The following is an 18186-nucleotide window of genomic DNA, read 5'->3' on the forward strand; positions in this document are numbered from 1 at the left end:
GATATTTAATTCACAATAAGTTTGGAATAAGAAAAATTAAAAAAAAGAGTAAATTTGAAAATTTAAAATGTATGCATATGTATGAAAGCGATTAGGAAAAAAAAAAAGAAAAACCTTACTTACTTTGTAATGAGACATTTTGATAAGTTTATCTAGCAATTTAATTAAGTCTTGTTGAATTAATTATAATTTATCATCAATATGAAATAATCAATTATTAATATGTAATAATTTCTTTTATTTAAAAAGCACATAACCCGACTATAATCAGTGTAATACATTACTTTTATTAATTTATTCCATTATTAAACTAAGCTATAAGAAATTAAGAATAATTTCTTGAAATTTAAGGATGTTCAATTATTTCTAAACAAATCTTAGACACCACGAATCACAACACATATGTTTTTGCATAATAAGATGCTCAAATGATTCTTAAATCATTCTCTTTATTTAATGTTTTTATTGATCGTTTGATATACAATCTGCATTATTTACACTGTTATCTACAATTGTAAAGAAATCAAAAATGGTCAAAATTACCAGAACATGGTAAAAATTGCAGTGTTTTTGGCTCTGAGGAAACACCAAAAAGCAGGGAAATTTTTACTAAAGCGTTATGGTAATGATTTAGGTAAAATTAACAATAAAATATGATTTTATAAGTAATAAAATTTGGTAAATGTGGTAACATTTGGTAATTTTATCATGATACTTTAGAGCATATATTATTAAACCAGTTTTAAATTTTTTTTATTCAGTTTTTTTTCTTTTTTTTATATATAAATGAGTTATAAGAAGAACTATAATTTTAAAAACTTGAACTTTGGGTAAACCATTCACCATATGAATAGAAAAATTACAAATGAATTCTTTAAAAAACGTATATTTTAGTTTCATTGACCGGAATTACGTTACTTTTTTTTTTAACCAGAAATGTCATTACCATACATTAAGGAAATTTTACCAGAATTTTTTCCTCCGTGCAGTAAAAATCTTTCAATAAGCTTCTTCTATACTTCAAATAAGCTTCTACACTTTTTTATACATGAACTTGAAATAAAATACAAAAATTACTTGTTACTTAAAAAGTTGAAACCAAAAAATTTTCTTCAATGTGTAACTTAAAATGTTTTTCTTCATGTATGTTTTTCGAAAATATATTAACTCTTCTGTAAATAAACTTTCATTAACAACTTGTATTCACCATTAAAAGGAATTTCATAAAATTTGATAAATAAACTTTAAATTAATTAAATTGCTTAACTACGAGCAAACAAACTTAGGAATGTAACGCTACAAAATAAATGCGTTGCTGTAATGAAAGCCGGCATACAATTAAAGACTGGAATATTCAAAGGTACTTAAGTGTTAATTAAATATTTAAAACAGTTTAAGTGTTTGCAAATTAGCGTTCAAACAAAGCTATGGGGATTGAAAATAGATTTATTACTTATTTAAAGCAAACCGAGTTTTCCTTAAAAATTAGAAACTTGTTATAAATTAAAAAAAATTAATTTTGATTGTTTTTACCACTTAAGGATGTTTTTCGAAACTCTTCCGCCAAGAAAAATATTTTTAAAAAAAACCAAAGTTCATAAACTTTGAACTCGAGGCTAAACAATAGTTTTTAAATACATATATCATCTTATCGTAGAGAATAATAGTGGGAACAAATTTTTTTTCCGATGCATAATATTTTTTAACAGATGGTGATTCTCTTATCACATTAATGATTGTCATTATTGATTTAATTCTCATGATTGATTCTCATTAATGATTCTCTTATCACAGATTTCAAATCTGTAATCAAATATTCTCTCCAAGCTGCAGTTTTTTTAAAACTATATTTTAAGTATATATAATTTTTTTTATCGATGTACAACAAGTTTAAAAAAGTTTTATAAAATAGGGTATTGTGTAAATGTCGCGATAAACGGAATTAAAATTACATAGAAACGCGCTGGGAAATTGCGACATACGCCGCTGGAAAGTGTTTCCTATTATGAAATGCTTCTTAGTAAGTTTTTGAACACGTCATAAAAGGAAAGCACCCCTAGCCGCTTACAATGACAGTTCCATACAAGGGTTCCTATGCAATTAGATTTGCCTTACTAACTCTCCCAGAAATTTAACGCAGTATTTATGCGACTACCTGTTTAAGGTTTTTAAACTTATATATTTCGACTAAAAAAGGATTAAAAATGTGATTTTAAAGTGATCTGTAGCTTTAGGAACAAAACTTATTTCAAATTTGATATCCTCACATACAAATTAGGCAAGATCAATAATTCGTATAAATACAACAAAAAATTGTTCCTTCGTATTATCTGTCACAAATTAAAAGCAACATAATCTTCTCTAAAAAGAATTATTTCATGACTGAAATTTATTTCATTATTTTATGTCAGAACCTTCAAAACCACCAAAGAATATCTTTAACAGCCTATAAATTAAAAAAATTTCCACTTTTTTTTTTCCTAATTTTTTATGTTGGAAAGTGGCGTCTATATTTTTTCTTCAGATAGTAGCTCTGTTTCGGAGAAATCGGCCACTCCAATTTTATATCAATAATTTTAAGACACTTTTGTTTAGGAATTTAAATTAATATTTTTTTTACTATTAGAGACAAACTGATATTTCTAAGTTTAACTAAGTTCATAAAAACACTTTTGATTTTTTTTTACAAGCTTTCGCTATTAATTGTTACGTTTTTGAAATTCGTGGAGTGAGGTGAAACTTATTTCTAATTACCTCAATAATTAACTATTTTTCTTAAATTAAAAAAAAAGATTTAAATATAATAATTAATATTAAGATTTGAGAATAAACTATTATTTAAAAAACAGTAATATAATACAGATATTTTTGGAAAAATTGTACATTTTTGGGCAGATAAATATTTTTTTAAATAAATATATCATAATTACACATTTTACTAAATCGCCTTCAGAGATGATGACATTTTAATTGAAAAAAAGAGATTTAAACATAATTAAGATTAAGATTTGAGAATAAACTATTATTTAAAAAACAGTACTATAATACAGATATTTTTGGAAAAATTGTACATTTTTGGGCATATAAATATTTTTTTAAAAATAAATATATCATAATTACACATTTTACTAAACCACCTTCAGAGATGATGACATTTTAATGCTAAAGATATCGCCAAGAAATATTTACATAATACTTTTGATTCAAACACAAATTATTCATGAATTTGAAAAAAGAGTAAATGAGCTTATTTGCACTCATTGATTGCGCTACTTGTTATTTTTGAAACTGTTAGATTGTTAATAATATCGTTTTTAAGGAATAAAAAGAAGGGGAAAAAAGACGACATAATGATGAAGCTGTCTTTTCCCTTCGAAAGAAAATTTGCTGTACAAAGGGTCAATATTTCCATAGCGACGGACACAAGAAATCCATAAATAATTCAGATATATAAAAAAAAGGCTTCTTGTAATTTATCTCTATGTCACAAGCTTCTAAGTTCCATTGCAGAGGAAAAATGATGAAAAAATAAGTAAAAAAAATAATATAATGAGAAGTGGGAATTAAATATTCAAAATAAGAAATTGAATTTTTGCAAAAACATATTTAAATATGTATAGATACAAGAAATGTAGCCTATATTCCCTTTTGTCACAAATGTTTCATTTTAGCAAAAATTTTAATTTGTAACTATTAATTTTTCGGATTATATTTGGAATCGTTATTTTTTTTAAAATACATTTTTTACGATATTAATTATCACCCCTCTTCCTTTTTCTTAATGCCTGGCATTTAATTAATACGTTCTTCACCACTGACATTGCTGAAAGCGTTTATGAGTTAACGTTAGCCGATGAGCGCCTGAGAACATGATGTTATGATTTTCTGCTGATCAATAGACGGCGCTGTATTGGTTTATGAGTTAACGTTAGCGGATGAGCACCTCAAAACATGACGTTACGAATTTCTGCCTGACCAAGAGACGGCGCTGCATTCGTTTATGAGCTCGTTCGTTGATGAGCACCTAAGTACATGATGTCATGCCTGACCAACAGACGGCGCTGTATTTGTTTATGAATTTGTTGTTAGCCGATGGGCACCTCAAAACGTGATGTTACGAATTTCTACCTGACAAACACAGGGCGCTGTATTCATGAACAATAACTATGAGTGCGTATCACATGGGTGTCATTCAACAGATTGGAATGAAGGATTATAGTGAGGCTTGCCAAATACTAAGCCATCAATATTATTAGTTTGTATTGTTGACATTATTAAATTTAATTATCATTAAATATGTTTTTTTATTATTCATAGACTTTTGTATATTGAATCATTCAGCAATACGTGACTCCAGGAAGGCGAGCAACATTCACACGCTACATTAATATTTTTACACACATTTCTACGCTACATTGATATTGGCCATAGTTTTTTATTTTTATTATTTTTTTTAAGAAACGTTTGTGAAATAATTTTTATTATTATGAAAGTTAAACCAAAACTGCATAATATGAGCTTATAAACGTAAGTAAACATTAAAAAATATTCTTTAATTTAAATGAATTTTTTATGTGGAATTACCTATCCATTTTTTTAAAAAAAAAAAACGTTCTTTTTAGTATTAAGCTGTAAGTCCATTTTTAAACATATACAACTTGTTTTCAGCAAGAAAATCAATATAATTTAGAATTAAACCCTTGCTTCCAGTCTAATATACTTAAGCAAAGACTTTTTTTATTTCTCTATGCAAAAAAGCTTTGAAGAACAGCATTTAATAACATAAATAGTTTATAGATATGTTATATGTTATTTTGAATAAACAATGTCAATCGAAGAAAAAAATATGAAAAATGAGGTTGATTTGAAGATTTGGATTCCAAATCATAACCCACTTACACACTACCATTAATAAATAATTTTTAAAGTTTCAACACCATTCACAAATTTAATATCTAACAAATAAAATTATTCTTCTGGTAAATAAAGTGAAGTGAATTTGGGCTTTATTAAAACAACTATAAACCTCTCAAAAGTAAAATTTTTTTATTCAGATTGGATAGAACGAAACTGTGCACTTTTAAATTGTGAAATTTTAATCAATTGTAACATGTGTATCATAATTTTGCAAATGAATTTAAAGAATTATTGCCTTTGTTTAAATAACTATCCTTTCAAAAGTCAGACAAATCATTTATTTACTTAGATTGGAATAGTCTTAAAGTTCTACGCACATTCAAATTAAGTAATTTGAATAGATTTTAACTTCGGTGTCATAATTTAACAAAACAATTTAAATAACTAAATAAGCTTTTTTTAATAACTAAAACCTTTTCAAAAATTAAATCAAACTTTTTAACATTCAGATTGTATTTATTAAAGTAAGTATGAAAATAGATAAGCTTAGATTATTAAATTGTTACAGCAAATCATTGAAATCATGTCACTGAGCAAATTGTAATAATGTCAAAGTAAGAGAATAAGTTAATAAGTAACAATGCATAGAATAAGTTAAATAGAAGAAAAAAAACATAACAGTACGCTTACCTTTGGGTGTGCCCGTTTTGGAAAGGCAACTTTGGGGTCGATCTAGAAAGGAAAGAAAAAATTACTGATATAAGATTTGAAACTCCCATCTCAAAGAAATTCTTACGATACTTAGTAGCAAAAAATTAGTCACTTGTACATCAGCAATATATTTGAAGGAAAGTCAACATTTACAAATGATTGCAAAAAGTATAGTTATTTGTAAAATTAAAACCTGTATCTGAAGAATACTATTTTTAATGTGGCAGTTATAATTAATTATATACCAAGATGAAATTAGATTCAAATTATTTATAATTAATGCAATTTTTTTTGTTTTTAATTTGTAACAAACTCGTGCAAAATAAATAAGTCATCTTAAGTTCTAAGACTTAAAATAGTAAAATAACTACGTCATCTTGAGTTGAAATGCTTGGAAATACGGAAAATACTTGGAGAGAAAAAAATCTAAGTCTCTTTTTTTTCTTTTTCTTTTTTGAAGATTATTTTGAAAACTAACAACTAACTTTAAAATAAAATGTTGACATAATGTTTTAGATATAGCTTTTGTAGAACGGACAAGTCAAGTTAAAGTTGATTAACAATATTGGTAAATCAGAATCGTATAATTTAATCCAACTCTTCAAGAAATGTTAGGGTGAGTTATATTTATTACCATACGATCAAATCTGTAATGATAAATAAATGTCTACAAAACCCTTTTAATATACAGCTAAACATTTGCGTTCAAATTTAAGAGAGCATATAATAATCGGAAGTTACTTTGCTACAAGATTTTATGAACAAATTTGAAATCACTGAACGTATTTACACATAGTTTAAAAAGTAATTAGCGATTTTTTAAAATGCAAATCGTTTTAATACAGAAACAAATAACCCCCGGTCTTAATGCAAATATCTTAAAAACGAAAAAACTTTTTTAAATGATTATATCATGAAGGATTTAATTAAATTGCTATAAATGTAAAAGACTTAGTGGCTTATATTTGTTTCGTTGTAAAAATATACATGAAATAAAATTTTAAGTCATAATAGTCCTTACAATTAATGATAATTTCAAATAAATTAGAATTTGAAGTACTTTATTTATTACCGAAGTTGAACAGCCAAAGCATGATGGTTCTGTGGATATGTCCAATTCCGTACCTTTGTTACTTTAAAAACAACCGAGCAGACAAGGGATCCTCTGAATCAAGCAGTGGGACAAACTTCTACTAATTTCGCTGAAATATTTTTGATTGGAATTATCCCTAATTAGCGTTGGATGGGAAATAAAATCTAACACGGTAAGGTCGACAGTAAGGTTAATATTTGATGCTTAGAAAGAAATATTTATTTCGAAAGGAAGTTAAACACAATAACAACTGAAATTTGGAATATTATTTCTAAATAATTAGGTAGATTTGAAATTATAAGATTTTTTAGTTTCAGCGAACAACGAATTTTACCATTCCTAATCTAAGAGCCGTGATGGCTCAATAGATTGAACGCTCGCTTACCAATGATATGACCTAGGTTCGAATCATAGCGATGGCTCGCCCATTTGTGTTTAGCTTCCACTAACTTGTACTAACTAAGTGCTGACTTAAAATGTCGTTGAGCTGACCGCCAAAAGTTTTTGTGGTTTTTTTTCGTCATATAAAGCAAACAGTGGTTAGTTTTGTCAAAGAGTCCTATACAAATGCTTTGATCCAATGCCTCATCCAGGAGTTCCAATTCATTTTATAACTGGTATAGAATAGCGAACCCAAATCTGAATTCACGACTCCCAATGTTTTACTCCGTAACCTTGTAATTTTGAACCCAATTCTGAGTTCACGATTCTCAATGTTTTACTTCGCAACCTTGTAATTTTGAACCCAACCAAAGACAAAGGAACTCCTGCATCAAACACTGGGACAGACTAGCCTTCGTGGAGGACTTTTTGAATTAACTAACTAGGATTTGAGCTACATGGAGAGGTAAACCATGAAACATTTCATTGATTAGCCCGATCGCAAGAGGATTATCTATCTACCACAGAGGATATCTTACTGATCCCTACAAAGTTGAATATTGATAGCTGGTTCTGCAATTCAACGCCGGTAATGATATGAAATAAAATTCCTAGTCCCAAATCTTAAATTAAAAAGAAAAATAATAAGATGAAAAAAATACGCAAAAAAAACTAGATAGTTGCTATTTAATTTCCTTTCAGATTAAAACAATGTATTTTCGCAGAATTATTGTATTAAAAGCTAAGACTTTTAAGAGAGTGCAAAATTTTGTTGTTAAAATAAGTGCAAACTATCGATGGCGAGTGAGACTTCAGATTAAAACAATGTATTTTCCCAGAATTATTGTATTAAAAGCTAAATTTTGTTGAAAAAGAAAGTGCAAAAAAAAAAAGAGTGAAAATTTTTTGTTGTTAAAATAAGTGCAAACTATGATGGTGAGAGAAACTTCAGATTAAAACAATTCATTTTCGCAGAATTATTGTATTAAAAGCTAAGACTTTTAAGAGAGTGCAAGTGTTTGTTGTTAAAATAAGTGCAAACTATCGATGGCGAGTGAGACTTCAGATTAAAACAATGTATTTTCCCAGAATTATTGTATTAAAAGCTAAATTTTGTTGAAAAAGAAAGTGCAAAAAAAAAAGAGTGAAAATTTTTTGTTGTTAAAATAAGTACAAACTATGATGGTGAGAGAAACTTCAGATTAAAACAATGCATTTTCGCAGAATTATTGTATTAAAAGCTTAAGACTTTTAAGAGAGTGCAAATGTTTGTTGTTAAAATAAGTGCAAACTATCGATGGTGAGAGAAACTTCCTTTTAACATAGACGCTCTGGAGCAAAGAAAACAAAACAGAGAGTAGATTGTTATCTTAACAATACCTGGTTGCAAAGGTAAACAACATATGATGAAAACACTGAAAAAATAGTCTAGGAAGACTAAAGGGAGAAAAAAAAACATGAAATAGTTCTCATGTTTCCTTTCCCACAAGCAGGGTAACTGATGATTGTTATACACCCAATGACCGGACTTCAATATCCAAACAGCAGGACCGATCAATGCCGGATTTTCTTTTCAAATTATGAGAAACTATAGTTATAAATTTTTGGAAGATAGTATGTTGTCCCTACTCAAACAAATTATTACTTTAAGGTTGTAGGTATTATATGATTTTTGAACAGTTTTAATTCTATATTTAGGTTCGGTTACAAAAGAGATCGGTTACAAAATCATACGTTTGTCTATGGTTTGTAATGAAAATATGACTGTGGGAGAAAATAACCACACTGTTAGAATTTCCATTCTTAAATTACGGTAAAGAGCATTTTCTTTACCTTTATGATTTTGAAACCGTTTACAACTAGTATGGTTAGAAAATCATGAATACGAAACTATACGGTTTTTTAACCATTTACAACTAGCATGGTTTCAAAACCGTAAAAAAAAATAATAATTTAACTTGAGATTGGAGCTAGGCTTTTCGTTAGATAATGGGCATTAGAGTTCGGTTGAGGTTGAATAGTGTTTTATCAAATGAACCGTGGAATGTGATTTAATTAGTTATCTGGTTGTTTCTCGTATCGTTAAGAGAATAGAAATCCAAGACTTTGCAGCATGGTTTCAAAACCGTAAACAAGAAATTTAACTAGACATCGGAGGTAGTATAGTAGCTTTATAATGCTACCAACTATGAGTGAATGAGAATATCATATTCTATCAACCGAGGGTCACAAAGAGGGGAGTGCAGGACACTAGAAGCTCGTCATGTGTTGAAGGGAGTGAATGAAATATTGTTGCTGGGACTCGAATCCCCGTTGTGTCAATCATGAGATTGAGAGTGAGGTCGATCATGGGATTCACCTATCGTAAGAGAAGGGAAATACTAGTCTTTTTTGAGTTAAACAGCTTTATGGTGCTGACATCTACGCTTGAATGCGAGAATCGTATTCAAATAGTCTATAGTCACCAATTGGGGAGCGCGTGGGACACTGGAAACTCTTCATCTAATGACAGGAATGGAGAAAATATTGTGGTGTCAATATATTGTGGTCAAACCTCTGTTTTGACAGGCATGAGAATGACAGATTAGCTCTCACGGCTGCAGGAACTAATTGGCTTCATTAGGTGAGCCTAGCTGATGCAAAAATTATGGTAGTTTAGCCGTGTTACTTGGTTATGATAGTTTAGAAAGTTAACGATTTGAAAACCATCTTATTTTTGGCTTATTTTTCAGATAAAATAACAATTTTAGAATTTGTTGTTTAATAATTTTTTCCGTGAAATTTCTAACAGTATAGTTTAATTAATTCTTGTAAAAATTTAAGAACACTTGAAAAACTGCACCAAAAGTACTGGTAGTTTATACCGTAATTTGAACAGGAATTTTCTGCAGTGTAGATTGCTATCTAGTTCGTATGATTCGTAAAATAATTTTATCTCCTGATGACAAATTGTTGAAATGAAGAAAAAAAATTATAAATAAACGAGTTATTTGTTTAAAAAATATAAAATCTCCTACATGCTCTAACTCATACCATCGTTATTCCGTTAGATAAAATAATAAAATTTCTTCCGTTATTTTTTATTTATTTATTGATTTTTTTTAAAGAAAATATGATCAGAGAATAAATAAATACAACAATCTTTTGTACTTAGGTAATAATTAAATCGAAGGAGAAAGAGAGTTAAAAGAAAGTTAACGGAAGGAAAAAAAGTTAAGGACGACACAGTTAACTGTGAGAAGCTAGATTTCAAAAATAGTTCGCCAAAATTGCTAATCGATGACTTGCCAATCGATACGGTTTCTCTCAGAGAGTCGGATATCGGAAAATGTTTCCTTTTTGGCGTCTGTGAAAAAGTACACATACAACATTGATACTGATACTAGTAGTCGTTATTTTCTTTCCTAGGTTTTTTAGGGTTAGATTTTTTTTAAAAATAATCCCATCACTATTTTTTAATTTAAAATAATTGTAAGATTACTGTAGAATTTGTAATACAATACTTACAATAATGTGTATAATATTTACAATAATCTAACATTTTTACACGTAAAATTTCTGTAAAGGTTAAAAATAAAACGGCAATTAGTAATGTTGTTGCAATATTTATTAAAATATATGAAGTTTTTATTTAATTTATATATATATATATATATATAAATATATATATAAANACCCAAGCAAACAATTTTTATCAAAGAATGCATGGTCGAAAATAAAACGCAAAACCGCTAGAGGGCGTCAAAGTGTATGTTCTTATATGAGGCAAAAACACACAAAGAACGATGAAGTTAAGTTATAAAAGCAAATTTAATGGCATGTGATTACAATAAGTCTTTAAAACAGTGGCCGGCAGCGGCTATGCACGTAGTACAACGGCGAAGAAAAGATAGGCGAACATTCTGAAACACACCAGGCATATCACGAACTTTCCCTGCAGCGGCCGAAAGCTTGGCGAAAAGTAACGCAGCGCAGTAATTCGCAACAGGAATGGAGCTTTCACGTTTGCATCATCAAACAACTTTCCAAATGGGCCAGCACCTTTGCGTTTTGTTTTCGACCATGCATTCTTTCTGAAATTTCGCCCATCTTTTTAGAATCACCCTGTATATATATATATATATATATATATATTTTACAGAAAAATGGTATTTATGTACATAGAAGGCAATAATACCCCCAGTGAACATTTTAAAATTACTATTATTTGTAATTTTTCATCAAATTGAGAATTTAGCAACTAGTCATGGCCTCAATGCTTTCAAAACTGTGAGGATTAAGAATTAGGTTTCATATAAAGATAATAAAAACAACCAGACATACTGCAAATAGATATTCGTCGAAAATTTAAAGAAAAACTCTTATAGATATTTATAGCAAAAAAATTAAAACTATTGTTAGGATATATAATTTTAATGTTTAACTAGATATTTCTCACCAAATAATCACCAATAATTTGTAATAAAAATTGAAAACATTATTCGTATGCAATAGTTTTAATGTTAAGTAAGTTTTATACCCAAAATATCCTCATGATTTTGTAATAAAAATTAAAACTATGATTAGTATTAATAGTTTTATGGTTTAATTAGTTTTATGCTCAAATACTTTCACAAATTTGTAAAAGATATTAAAGCTATTTATAGTATAATCACTGAGAAAAACAGTATGGTCAAAATTATTGGAATATGGTAAATTTAACGTGTTTCTAACTCTAAGGGTAATTTTTACTACAGTAATTTTTACCGTTGGGCTTTGGTGATGAGTTTAGTAAAATTAAGAATAAATTATTGTTCGATAATATGTGTTAAAATTTGGAAAATGTAATAACCATTAAGCGTTATTAAATCCGATAAACCGTTATCATATGATCAGAAAAATTACCAAATGATTGGCTTAAATACCGTATATTTTGGTTTTATTCTTAGACCGAAAAGCCAGTACTGAAATTTTACCAGAATATTTTTCACCATGTAGTTAAATGCTTAAAAACTTTTTACACAAATAACCACCGCAAATTTGTAAGAAAAATGAAACTAAAACGTAGGGTATTTGACATTAAAAAAGTACTAGGAAATCATACACGTATAAATAAAATATAAACATCAAGTTATTAGGCATTTATAGTTTGATTGATAGTGTTTAGGGAAAAATATGAATCAGAATTATTTAAGGAAAAGCTAGGCATAGAAAAATTGATGCATACACATGGATTAATCTGGCGCATTACTGATAATTCTTTAGTTTATGAAACATTTATTTTAAAGTTTTTTTTAAAAAAAATCAAATTAATTCAAATTACCCAAAACTACTTCAAATACAATTTATTTGAATGAATATCCTAATCGAGAATATAATAAATTATTTGTTTTACAAATTAAATTATGTACTTATACATTTAAAAACAGTTTGGCTCAATATGTAATAAAATATATTATTAATTGAATGATAAGAGAAAAATCAAATTTCAAAACGTAAATCAATAATAAAAGAGCGAAAACGATAAATGTGAAATCCTAAAAACAATAACGGCAGTGTTGGAATGGAATTTACTTAATAGCCGCCTCATAACTTACACAATAAATCAGAATACTCAGCTTATTGACAGATTTATAGTTATAGATAGAAATTATTAATTTTCTATCATTAATGAAGTATTGTGTTGTAGATTTTAAGAAACGTCAATTCTCTTTGATATTCACTTCATTAATTATAACATGATAAAGCCTGTAGAAGAAATAATTGTACTATCTGCCTACGTTTTATTTTATATTTTATAACCGCCGCTGAAGAACCGACCCAATATTTGGGTTTACGACTACTAATGTTCAATTCCATAGCCTTGTAATTTTGAACCCAATCCAGAAGACAAGGGAATTCCTGGATCAATTTTTGGGAGAAACTTGCCTTCGGAGAGGACTTCTAGATGGAACTAGCCCGCATTTGCGTTATATGGAGAGGAAGACCACGATAACCTCGCATGGTTAGCCTGACGGCAATGGGACTCTAATCCACGATCCGTCTACCTCGGAGGATATTTCACGTCAGTACTGTGGTCAGTGCAAGCTGGATGCGAATTCGTATCAACCAGCCATCACTGGGATTCGAACCCGATTTACCTCATTGGAAGGAGAATGCTCTATCTCCTGAGATACGTTTTAATATTTAAGACTCTAGTTCTTTTTCTTCAAACTTTCACAAAGTGAAAAGAAATATTAAAATCGATCTCTGTCTTTTTTCAACCATAAAGCCTTAAAATTAGAAATAAGAAAACGATGTCAAAAATGGGTTATTTTTTAATTTTTTTTTATTACAGGATATTTGCGCTAAGGCAGGAAATATTTTTTTGACACATTAAAATAGCTAACGGGAAAAAAAGAATAAAGATAACTGAGTATTTATCGAAAGGATTTCACAATTTAAATATAAAAAGGTTAAATGAACAACTGAAAGTATATCTAACATGAAAATATACATCTAATATATTTTATATGCTATCGGACAAAATACATTTAATGGGTTTGAATACCAAAAGGAAATAAATCCAAACAATGAATTTGAAAAATTCATGGGATTTATACAAATTACGGTTTCAAATGTCTGACAAGAAAAAGCGCAATTAATAAATGTGAAAACATATCGAAAAAATTAACAATTATAGGATACCTAACACTTAAAACACCTAACGTATAATAGAAAACAGCAATGAAAAAAGTTTAATAGCTATAAAATTAAGTAAAAATAATGAATTTCGACAACTAATTAGATTCAACCAAAAATGAGCAAATAACTCATTTAAAAATCAAACAGGAAAATATTCAAACGGAATTAAATACCTAAAAAGAAAATACTCAAATAACATAAAATATGCCTATTAATAAATTAAGATGTATAAATTTATTTATAATATAAATTAACGTGTATTAAAAGTAGTATATATGTGAACAAAAATATCATTTTCCAATTATTTTGCGAGTAAATTAATTATTTTTTAGATTTAAAAAATAAAGCTATGAATACTTGAAAACATGAGGTTTATTACATTAAAGAAAAACCAATTTCTTCAGACAAATACTTATTAAAAATAATTGAACCAAACAAAAGCTAGCAAACACATTATATAAACATATAACAAAATCTTATTTGCCGCAAATATTAAAGCTATAATGTACCTTAATAATTGATATCAAAATCCTCATTTCCAACGAAATTCAAATTATAGAAACAAAATCTATAACTTAATTCACTGACTTTTTTCGCCAATTACAACAAACAAGGAAATACTTTTATTTCATTTTCTTAAGAAACAAACATCAAAAATTGAATTCAAAATCGTGGAATCTTTCATTCCACATCATTATCTTCAAAATTCATTTAAAAATAAGTAACTGATTCTAGAATAATTTCATTTGTTGATTCGCATTCCAAGTTTTTCTCCTCATTAAGCATATAGCCACATGTGCAGAAAAGTATTTTTCCCCGTTGTTAAGGGATATTAGTTGGCCTTTAATGCATGTTTTATATTTGATTAAAGCTCCATTTTGTAATCAAAGAATCAGCCGCTTTTCAAAGCAATTTATGAAAAATATCTTCATGTAATATGCGCTTACATATCACGGTAAATACGCAAAGAAACGTATTTAAAAACAGATATCGTTTGAATTTTATATTATTAAATACGAATTCTTAAATACGAATAAAATTATGAATTTATATTATATAAAATATGAATTTAATATTATTAAATACGAATAAAATTATTAAAATGATTATTTTTTAGGATATATATATATAAAATCTTAAATCTCCGAAACTGCAAAATAACTAAAATCTAATACAATTATTCTACACGATTACAGAACTAATAAAAATAAGAAGTTTGCAATCTGAAAATTGTCTACTTCTCAAAGCAATTAATGCAATATTTTTGTTTGAGAATTAAGTTAATATACGGGTCAAAATATTTCAAATATTATAATCTTACCTTTTATGTTATTATAAATCCCGGTATCACTTGAATTATTTATCGTACATAATTCTGCCTTATTCTCCATCGTACTTAGTAAAATACTTCCATTTAAAACGCTGCCAAACGATTTAAAGATTGGAAGAAAAAAATTTTTAAACCATTGCCAAACGATAAAAGGTTTTTTTTTTCAAAAGAAAAAACTATTTCATATTGTTATGGAGTAGAAAACTTATTAAATTAATTAAGTATAAAACAAGAATCGTAAATATTCATATTCATTCATAATTTCAATTTTAAAGTTTCAAAAAATAATAATAACTTATAATTGGGTATAATATATCCTACGTCACAGGTTGTGTTGTTCCTACTAAATTTAACCCATGAACGGCATTTTCTGCGAGCCTAACTTCAAGCCACAAATAAACAAACGAAGTGTTCGATCGTTTAAATAGCTGCTCGCCAGATTTTATTGCATTATAAAGAAAAGTTATTGAAACTAAATACAACTAAATAAACAACAAGAACTAAAACAAATAACAACAACTACTAATAACAATAACTAAATAAACAACAACTAAATTCCATTCGTTTAGCATTGCGTCATATGTTGTTCCTACTAAATCGAAGTAGTTGTGTTTTTTTCATATTATACCCAATTATAAATATTTTAATAATCTGAAAGAATTCTTTTTCTCCAAACGATGAAAAATGATAAACAAAGCACAGTTACGACAAAAATATTAAATAAAATATTTTAAGTAATTAATAACTGAAAACGATCAAGTGTAAAACAGAAAGAGTAATACAGTCCAACTTCTCGTAATTTTAATTTTTAATGTTTAAAAATACAACTTATCTTTACCAATATTTAAAACAACTCGCTAATAATTTATAAATTCATATAAACTAACCTTATATTCAGAGAATTCTTTAGGAATTATTAAAACATTACTTAAACAACAATAAACTATAACTAATATAACCAATTTGTTTATACAACGAATAAAACTAATTATTATCGACATTTTCAGCAAAACGAGAATAATTCATAATATTTTTTTAATAACCTAAAAGTTAAAACATTCTACATGATTCATTCCTTATTTTAGAAGTTATTTAATGAAAGATTAAGTCTAAAGTGGGATGATGAAACATATATCTCTCTTCGTCTATACAAAATTTCAACAAAAAAAATGCTTTCAAATGTAAAAGTAAATTATTCCTCGTCAACAAATTAAATACGTGTGAAGAATTGCAGAAGAACGCCACCAACTCATTCGTCTTGGTAAACTTTCTTTTTTTACTTTTTTACCGGAAATATCAAGTAAAACGGAATAACCTGTGACAACACCTGTTAATAACCATTTGCAGACTCTTGATGGTGTAAAGAAGAAAAAAACTGACGTAACTAGTTGTTTCTAAACCGACGGGACGTCCCACGCTTTGTCATTGAATCCATTTATTTGCATAACTGATCATACGGTCTTTATTTTTGCAAGTTTTTGTTGTTGTGGAAACAGTTTACAAAAGTGTAAAGTTCAAGTGGTAATATACTAGCTTATATTATCGAGCAATATCCTATAAACTATATCAGTACTATTAGCTATTTAGGTTAACTGAGGGGAAAAAAAAGTATGATCAGAATCAGCAGAATATGGTAAAATTTACCGTGTTTCTCGCTCTATGAGAACACCAAAAATTTCAGCAATTCTTACCGAAGCGCTTCGGTAATGATTTCGGCAAAATTAACAATAAAATATTGTGTTTTAAATATGTGATAAAATTAGATAAATGTGGTAAAGTTCGGTAATTTTATCACGAAAAATAATACTTAGGAGTATGTCATAATGACCATTTGTTCTGTTGATTTTACTTTTTAGTTTCGTATTTTTACTAAATGTGTAGCAATAAGGGCTAAAATTTTGAAAACCAGAATTTCTGGTAAGCCTATAATGTGAAGAGAAAAATTACGTAATGACTAATTAAAAAACTGGACATTTTGGTTTTTAATACCAGAAGTATGGTTCCTTTTAGTATTAATGTTTTACCGTACAGAACGGTAATTTAACCAGATTTTTTTTCTCCGTGTATCATTTAAGTATTTTTGAGTTTTTTGACAGTGATACTATGTGAAAACGTTTCATAGTTAGTGAGGATTGGCAAAAAATCACACTTTTTTTTCAATATCGCTATTTTTAATCGAAATTATTATTTCTCTATTAAATAGAGAAATAAAAGAAAACAACAAATTGTTTTTAGTAAAAATATTATCCATACGCGCGTCATCTTAAATAGCTTAAAAAGAACAAAATTTGCCATTTTGTTGATTTTTGCTTCAAAAATCAATAAATCAAAGACATAAATGATATGTAATTTCAAGATATTTTAACGTATTAAATAAAATAAAACCCCATCATAAAAATTTTTACTAAAAATTTTTAGGTAAAACAAAAATTTAAATCGAACATTTATGTTATTATAGTTCTCTTACTAACATATTTTTAAAGGATTTTAACAAATAAGGTTTTTTAAAACTTTCATAACACATCTGATTTATTAAAGATTTAAATAAATTTCAATGAATTATTTTCCATCTTTCGTGATAAGTTCTGAAGGTAAATTTCAGGTCAAAGGTATATTTATCAACGTTGAATAAATGACTCACAAGAAGTTATCAGAGTTATGAAAGTTGTGGACTATCATTGTTCGTTATCAGGTACGTATCTTATCACTGATAAATAGTAAATAATCAAGAAATTTATCAGAACTTTTACTTCTTGTTTATGCATGCATCGTCTTTGCTGTTGAAGGATATAATAAGAATAAGACAATACAGCATTTATGCGAACAATGTGTTTCCGTAGTTAAGAGACTATTTTATTTATATGAAGCGGATAGATTTTTGCTAAGTACTTAGCGCAAAAATATAAAATTAATCATTTACATAGAATAAATAAATTTATATTTATTTCTCTTATTGAGTTAAAGCCTTTTCTAGTTATGAAACATTAAGTATAAATATCAACTAATATTTTGCCAGGTTGGCAAAACTTTTTCCGCTGCAACAGACAATCTATGCACTTTAAAAAAAGTTTTAAAGATGTGCCCTAGTTTCCATTATAGACATGGTGCGTAGTCATATTTTTCAACAAAAAATAAGCACCTTTTAAGTACT

The 18186-nt window shown here is 27.6% G+C and overlaps 1 protein-coding gene across 17 annotated transcripts in view; it reads right to left on the reverse strand.

Annotated features, from left to right (window-relative positions):
• LOC107436679 (RNA-binding protein Musashi homolog Rbp6) overlaps positions 1–18186 on the reverse strand; it is a 463932-nt gene that overhangs the window by 331167 nt on the left and 114579 nt on the right. For all 17 annotated transcript variants that reach the window (XM_071182213.1, XM_071182219.1, XM_071182217.1 and 14 more), the window contains exon 5: positions 5548–5589. In XM_071182213.1, coding sequence (XP_071038314.1) covers positions 5548–5589 — 42 coding nt within the window. The remainder of the gene's footprint in view (positions 1–5547; positions 5590–18186) is intronic.

This window comes from Parasteatoda tepidariorum, chromosome 6, assembly GCF_043381705.1.
Source record: "Parasteatoda tepidariorum isolate YZ-2023 chromosome 6, CAS_Ptep_4.0, whole genome shotgun sequence".
NCBI classification, from domain to species: domain Eukaryota; kingdom Metazoa; phylum Arthropoda; class Arachnida; order Araneae; family Theridiidae; genus Parasteatoda; species Parasteatoda tepidariorum.